The 8,803-nt window shown below is 35.6% G+C and overlaps 1 protein-coding gene across 1 annotated transcript; it reads left to right on the plus strand.

The window, feature by feature from the left end:
- Positions 1-708: 708 nt before the first annotated feature.
- Positions 709-2,082, plus strand: LOC110033345 (aspartic proteinase CDR1-like). The gene has a single exon (XM_020737278.1). It carries the CDS (start codon positions 709-711, stop codon positions 2,080-2,082), a length of 1,374 nt encoding a protein of 457 aa, XP_020592937.1.
- Positions 2,083-8,803: the final 6,721 nt, after the last annotated feature.

Here is an 8,803-nt window from a genome sequence, read left to right on the forward strand (position 1 = left end):
ATAACCAAATTAATATCTTCTAATCATATTTCCTAATCCCATATGTAGTCACGTTAACTAGCTAAATTAAAGTTACAATTTCACTTTTTAAGTAGTTTAGGTTGATAAACATAATTTGGATTGGTTTATAGCTCTTTGATTTTGACACATTCAATTTAGATTGGCCAATTATGGCTTTATTTTTATAGTACAAAAACAATTACTGATAATTATGGCTAAATTGTAGGAAGAAAATATATTAAAATTTTATTAATGGGGAATATAAATATATGCCTGTTTTAAAGAGAGAGTTAGAATATTAAACAATTAAATGGCATCCTGTCGGAAGTAAATTTCAAGTAACGTCGTACGTACTATTCAAGTGGATATATGGGATTGTTTTGAAAGTCATAGGAAGGAGAATGTTGTACAGTTGCACGTTCACGTAGAAGGAAAAGGGTTCCGGCTGGCCATGCATTTCTAATATTTAATTAATTTCATTTTTCATGCTATGGAATAAAATAATAGATAAAGCATGTTTTGTTACTCACGTCAGGTTGTTTGTCTTTTCCGTTGTGCTTCTTTAGAAAATGGTATAAAATAGTAAGAAAAAATAAATATATTTCACTCCCCGATATTCTTATGTGAATCTATAAATACTTTATTTCTGCACATTAATCATCACCAACGAACCAACAAAGGAAAAGAAAGAAACTTCCATACATCAATATGACCTGCTCTTCATACCATCTTCCAATCGCTCTGCTCATTCTCTCGGTTGCCAGCCACCTTCCAATTCTAGCATGGTGTAGTAGCAATGGCTTTTCTATAGAGCTCATCCATCGCGACTCCCCCAAGTCGCCGCTCTATGACCCCAAATCCACATATTCGTCCCGCATACGTGCGGCAGCTGAGCGCTCTCGTTCCCGTGCCATCTACTTTCGTGATGCCATCCACAAGTCCCGTAGTTCTTCCTCTGCACTTCCCATGGATGATGCCGACAACTTTTACTCAGAGATCACCCCAAACACCTTCGAGTACTTGATGAGCTTCTACCTTGGTACACCAACAAAGAAGATCCTCGCCATCGCTGACACAGGCAGTGATCTCATATGGGTCCAATGCGCCCCGTGCAATGAATGCTACTCCCAAACTGCCCCTCTTTTTGACCCGCAAGCTTCATCTACATACAAAACAATCTCCTGTAATACCGACCCTTGCTCGATACTACCACAAAGCAGTTGCGGCCCCTCCTTGCAGTGCTACTATCAATATGGATATGGTGACAGGTCAATCGTCGAAGGCTACCTCTCCACGGAGACAATAGGTTTTGACTCTACCAGCGGTCGTCCAGTGCAAATCCCCACAACTCTCTTTGGGTGCACCCATCAGAGCAATGGCACTTTTGACAAGAATGATGCTGGCCTCGTTGGTTTAGGTGGAGGAAAGCTCTCACTCATCCGCCAACTCGGCTCTACCATTGGGAGCAAGTTTTCCTACTGCTTGCCCTCGTCAACCCAAACATCTGAAACGAGCAAGCTCAACTTTGGCTCCAATGCAGTTGTCTCTGGCTCTAACGCTGTTACCACACCCTTGATCTCCGGTTCTCCGGACACATTCTACTTTCTTAGCCTTGAGCACATCAGCGTGGCCGGAAAGACAGTTACTGTCGAGAAGCCCACACAAACCAAGGCGCCTGCCCAAGGCAACATCATCATTGACTCTGGCACGACTCTAACACTCCTTGATGATAACACATTGCAATCCGTGGAGAGCAACGTGAAGAGCAGCGTTAGCCTTTCCCAAGTCACAGATCCAAATGGCGTCTTCAACCTTTGCTTTGATGTCTCTGGAAGTGGAGCTTCCGCTAAGTTTCCAGAGATCACCTTCCAATTTTCTGGTGGGGCGTCAGTGGTCTTGCAACAATCCAATGCATTTGTGGAAGCTTCTCAAAATATTGTGTGCCTTGCAATGGTCTCTAGTGGAAGCACCCCAGATTCTATCAGCATATTTGGTAATATTGCACAACAAAACTTTCATATTGGCTATGACCTTTCCAGCATGCAGCTCACCTTTGCGCCGACCAATTGCTCTACACTATAGATATGATTCTCTTGTGTATACTATTGGCTAGTCATATGTCCTCTCTTAATTTTACCATGTACGTTTTATGCTCATACACTATATCTTCCCTTTAACTTTCGAGCAACCTTATGCTTGCTTCACTTTAACTTGTATTAAATGTATCCATGGTTTATATATTTCACGTGTTATTACCGCACTTCTTAGTTTAAGTAGAATCTCATTTCCTTGAGAGGATTCTATAAGCAGTTTTCTTCATTATTTTGCCATTCCATTATAAGTCGATGAAAAAAATAAATACTGCTTTTATGTATATTGAGCTTATTCAAGTAAAGCATATTCCTGTGATTAGATAGTAGCATTTAAATTTCTAAATTTTAAATAATTATTCACAGAAGTATTTACTATCGTTCATCAAATTATATGTAATGCTTGAGCTAATATTTGTATAAAATAAAATGTATAGTTTTTGTAACATTTTCTTAAAACCACTCAAAATAGGAAATGGGAAAATATCACTATAGGAAATATGTATTGATTAAAAAAAAATCATATTTATATACATTCAATATATGTATAAAGATATGTGCACTTGCTCCAATATTGTTTATTGAGTTAGTTCCTTTTTAAATTTCATGTATTTTTAGCAAACTAATCTATTCAAAGTTAAATAGATCAATTTTAGTTCAACTCAATTTAGACTCGAGTGTTCATGGGAAAAATTTGAATTTGTACCAAATACTTTTTTATGTGTTGGAATATTGTTTTTTTATTGAACTAGCTATTAAATATAATCAATAAATGATTGTGATTTTTTATGAGGAAAATAAAACTTTATCCTAGATCCCTCATTAGCATAAACGAGTCAAAAATAACAATTGACCTATCTTTTTCTTAGAGTTGATGAAGGCTTACCATGGATATTTTTTTAATATTTTGACTAAAGTATAAAAAGCTTCTTCATAAAAATTTTCGTTTAATTTGATTCATTTACAAATTTTAATATTGAATAGAACATAAATTAATTAATGGTTGATGAAAATATTATAAAAAATTAGAACCTAACCTCCTAAATTAAGTTCAAGGATTATTTGAAAATAATTTATATCATTGATAAATTTATGTAATTATGTGTTGGAATATTGTTTTTTTATTGAACTAGCTATTAAATATAACCAATAAATGATTGTGATTTTTTTTGAGGAAAATAACGCTTTATTAAATAGTTATTAAACATAATAAAAAAATGAATGTTATTTTTATTTGGACAAGAACACTTTATTCTAGCTCCCTCAAAAGCATAAAGTGTTATTTTCCTAAGGCTAGAAACTGTGTACAATTCAACTTCAAACCCTAAGATCGTTGCCTAGGCTCAGCCAAATCACTCATTGTTTCTTCCAACACCTTCATCTAGTCGAGATGAACATATCAATATGGCTACATGCGTATGAAATACATGTTTTCTTCACAAGTGATGAAATCGAAGGCATTTTAGTGTTTTTGAAATATTCCTTTACCCAAGAGGTGAGGCCTTCATTGGGTGCTTGTGAAAGCTTCAGTGGAGTCCAAAGAACCTCCTCAAAATGTTAGTTTGCTCTAGTTTAAGCTCCAAGTATGATTTCGATCGATATGACATGTGGTGCACCCTTGGTCTAGAGATGGGTTAGAGGGCTCAACAGAGGGGTATTTTGATGGGGAACATCCTCGTTTAGTCTGAGGAAGCTTTAGGGTGGCTTAATTTGGAGTTTTGTGGAGTTTGCTGGAGTGACAGAAAAAAGCCCTGGATTTTGAGTTGAAAACTGAGCTCAGGCAGGGGCAGAGAGGAGCTGAAGATGGTTGTCTTGTGCTTTGGAAAGTCAGGAGAATCTCTGGAGAGATTTTGGTAGAGTTTCTTAAAGAAATTGAGCACACTTGTGAGTTGGCCGAAAATGGGGCTTCTTACAGCCATGGCCATGGGGAGGGCCTTTGACTCTGATTGGTTGGTGCAAGAAGGCTAAGGTGGAGGGCTAAGCGGTGCAAGAATCCAATGTGGAAGTGCCACAGTGAATGGGTTCAATTTTGGGTTTAAAGGGGGGGGGGGGGGGGCCCCCCACGGGTTTCACTGAAGATAGGCATGGGAACCCCCCAGGTATATTGAGATACGATGAGATGGATTCTATGCCGTCTGAGATAAAGAGAATGATCAAGAGATTGGTCAGATGGAGTATATTAACAGCCAATTGCATTCCCAAAAGTTGTATAATCAACATATATGATGAAGGAGATTGTATTCCTCTGCATATAAAAGACAACGACTTATGCACAGTGTCCTTCATGAGCAAGATCAATATTCTGTTCGGAAAAGAAATCAATGTTATTGGCCCTAGGGAGTTCAGAGGATCTGTTGAGATTCCGCTACCAATGGGTTCAGTACTAATTCTTAAGAGAAATGGAGCAGACTTAGTCAAGCACTGCATTCCGGGGGTACGACACCGCAAAGCGTTTGTGACAATCAGAGGAATAGATGACAGTAAGATACCGTATGGGTTCTGACCAGATCCAAAGTTAGAGGAGCTACGCCCGTACGAGCTATGAGACGGTTGCACCTCTAAGTGCACGTAAAAGGAATTCTTGTCTTGGAGTGTGGCTTAATAGGCCAGCTTGATCTACAGTTCACCCCACAAAGTACAGACAGACAGTTAGTGGACACTTTTGTACTGTGCTAGAGCAGCATGTATGATATGTACTCCGCTTATGATTTTTCACATATATTCAGTATGTTGTTTCTTTTGATGCTTCAGCCTGTATTCAGTCTGTAACACCTGTTTGAAGCATATTAATGAAATTTCTTTCACTTTTCAACATGTTTGTCAAATTTAAATGAAAATCTGATATTAAAATTTAAATTTATTTTTGAAAATCAACGAACAAAAATTAAATTTTGAAAATATACTTTGACAATTAAATTTGATAAAGATAACAAGAAAACATAATGATAAATTTGTTGAGTTTGTTTCTTGAGTTTGTTTCTCTCGAGTTTCTCTCGAGTTTGAGGTTTCTTACCCTTTGCTTGCGCAACACGACTACCTTAGTTTGCACCCCTTTCCTCACATCCTTGCAGAGTTTCACACTTTGCACAAAGTTTCACAATTTTTTTTTCTCACCAATGTCAATTTTCATATTTTCCATATCTATGAGTTTAGCACCATAAATTCTCAGCATTTTTTTTTGGGTTGTTATCGGGCCAATACCGAGATGCTAATTTCCTTTCTACTGCCTCTTAGGTTGGATGTAAGTCTTCGAACTTTCCTCCCTAAAGTAGTGCTAACTTTCCGATCAGCTCTTATGTTGTATGTGAGTCATCGAGCTTTCCTTCTCAATCTGGTCTTTCCATCACCCTTTTGGTCGGATGTGAGTCATCGAGCTTTTCTTCCTAATGTGACACAAATCTTTGAAGATAGGTATAAAACCACCTTAAATGGAGTAAGACATCCTATTCTCATCTTTTAAGTCTGGCTTTAAGATCACCTTAAATGGAGTAAGGCATCATATTCTCAACCCAAATCTTTGAGATAGGTTTATGACTACTTTAAATGGAGTAAGGAATCCTATTATCATCTTTCGAGATCAGTTTCAAGACCACCTTAAAAGGAGTAAGACATATGATTCTCAACTCAAATCATCGAGATAGGTTTAAGAACACCTTAAATGCAGTAAGGCATCCTGTTCTCATCTTTTGAGATCGATTTTAAGACCACCTTAAATGGAGTAAGGCATCTGATTCTCAACTCAAATCTTCGAGATAGGTTTAAGACCACCTCAAATAGAGTAAGTCATCCTATTCTCATCTTTCAAGATTAGTTTTAAGACCACCTTAAATGGAGTAAAGCATTTGATTCTCAATTCTAAAATAAAATATTCCAAATTTAAGGCATTCCCATTTCACACCTTCTTTACTGATCTTTTGAAAAGTCCTACTCTTTGATTTTTTTGAAGACAATATCCCCTAATGTTTATCGAGAGTTTTCTTAAGTGACTACGGTTATCTAAGATGTAATTAACTATATGGGTTTGCCTTTGTAGGAAAATTTTAAGAACTGAGCTTAATATAAACCTCTTTTAATTTTTTATATTAAATAGGGGAACTTCTCGGTCAACATAAAAATGGTTTTTTGCAAACTTAAATGGATGTTATTATTTATTTAGTTTATTTACTCGAGCCCTTACCAGTAAGTTGTGTGTCTACCCTTTGGGATAGATGTGTTGCTTGCGGTATTAGGCTTGTTTATTTAAACTACTGAGGATATAAGATCGTTCCAGTCTTATAATTTTGAAATTTAAAAAACTACTTTTTCCCAAATTATATATATATATATATGAAATTAAATTGGGCATCGGGATATCCTCTCCAGCAACTGACAATTTTCAATTTGGCGAACAACATGCTTGTGAAAAGAATTCTTGTTTTGGAACGTGTCTTAGAAGGTCAGCTTGATCAAGAGCTCGCCATAGAGGACAGATAGATGGTTCTTGTCACGTTTTGTACTACATCAAAATATGGCAGATGTCATATGTAATGTTTCTGATGTATTGAGTATTTGATATGTACTCAGCAGTTGATGCTTCAGAATGTATTCAACATGTTGTCTTTTGATAGCTTAAGCATGTGTTTAGCTTGTAACACATATTTGAAGCAGTTTAATGAAATTTATTTTAGATTTTAGTATATTTGTCGAATTTTACTTTTTGTGTTATGGATAAAGAGTCGCAGAACCATACGTTGATTCTAAATTATAATGAATAAAGATCAATACAAAGAAATCAAATAATAAAATTTAAATAATTTTTTTTGAAAAATAAATCAATGTAAATTATATTTTGAAAAACATAGCCTTAATAATCTAATGTGATAAAGACAACAAGAAAAATGATAAATTTAATAAATTTGTTCCTCTCAAATTTAAAGTTCCACACTCTTCGCTTTCACAACATGAATATCTTTGTCTGCACGAATTTGTCACAACCACCACGGAGTGTCACACTCACAAAATTTTTATATTCTTATGAAATCTCAGCACTCGGGGTCAGTACCTAAATTCTGATTCTAACGATATTTTGGAGGATAAGGATTCCAACATTCAATTCCACATTGCTTAGTAATGATTCACACAATATTTTAGAAGACGGGGATTTCGCCATCCAATTTCTCTTTGCTTTACAATGGTGTAGACAATATTTTAGAGTATGAGGATTTCAACATCCAATTCTACATTGCTTTGCAATAGAGCACACAATATTCTAGAGGATGATGATTTCGACATCCGATTTCGCATGGCTTCTGAAGGGTGCACAAGATATTTTAGAGGATAAAGATTTTGGCATTCAATTCCACATTGCTTCACAATGGTGCACACGATATTTTAGAGGATGAGGATTCCAACATCCGATTCTACATTGTTTAGTAATGGTGTAATTAATATTTTAGAGGATGAGGATTTTAACATACGATTCTTCATTACTTCGCAATGGTGCACACAATATTTTAAAGGATGAGGATTCTGACATCCGATTTCGCATTGCTTAGTAATGGTGCACACGACATTTTAGAGTATAAAGATTTAGACATCCTATTTCACATTGCTTAGAAATGATACACACAATAATTTAAGGGATGAAGATTTTGACATCCGATTCCGCATTGCTTGGCAATGGTGCATATGATATTTTACAGGATAAGGATTTCAACATCTGATTCTACATTGCTTTGCAATGGTTCACACAATATTTTAGAGGATGAGGATTTCATCATTTGATTCTGCATAGCTTTTTAATGATGCACATGATATTTTAGAGGATGAGGATTTCGACATCCGATTCTGCATTGCTTCGCAATGGTGCTCACAATGTTATAGAGGATGAGAATTTTGACATTTGATGCCACATTGTTTTGCAATGGTGTTCGCTGATACACCAAAAATATATGCATTTTTAGACCCATATTATATACTCATTTTTGGCAATATTGCACTTTAATGGAAGATATTTTTCATGTTTTCTTGCAGGTTGTTGAATTTTAGGACTTGGAACAACAAAGAAGCAAAAAGAATGAAATTTGGAGTCAAAATGTAGAAGTTGAAAATTTTTTCAACACCGACGGTGTCATTTGATAGAGAGCAGCGAATTAAATTGCAGTGCACTTGCGACGATGACGCCAGTCTCGGTTCAGACTATATTTCTAGAAGATTCAACAAATTTGGATGCTTTTTGAAGATTTTTTGGATGCACCTATTGGAGAAACGACTCTAGACTATATTTGGGGTCAAAATTGATCAGAAAATTAACTCTTTTTTTATCATTTCTTGCTTCAATTCAATTTCATACACATCATACGCTTTTCCATCTTCATTCCACCACCATTTTGGACTCTATTAGTGATTTTTATTTAAAAATTTAGAGTTTTTGTGTTGAGATTAAGTGTGAATTCTTCTATAAGAGTGTTTGAGAAGGAGAAAAGTGAGAGATTTCTTCTTCCTACATTTCTTACGAAAGGCTACAAGGGATTTGCTTTGAGAAAGAGTTTCAGGTAAGCGTTGTATGAACTTTATTTTATATATGAAATTTGTATTTTGTTGTATCTTTCTCATGAAGTCTAAGTAGTTTCCTTTATCTTTCTCCCTACTCTAAGATATGGTGAAATGAAGAGATAATATGGATGTGCCAATGTTAAAATATAAAATAAATTGTGATGATTTTTCAACAACTT

This window comes from Phalaenopsis equestris, unplaced genomic scaffold (assembly GCF_001263595.1).
Source record: "Phalaenopsis equestris unplaced genomic scaffold, ASM126359v1 Scaffold001146, whole genome shotgun sequence".
In the NCBI taxonomy this organism is placed as follows: domain Eukaryota; kingdom Viridiplantae; phylum Streptophyta; class Magnoliopsida; order Asparagales; family Orchidaceae; genus Phalaenopsis; species Phalaenopsis equestris.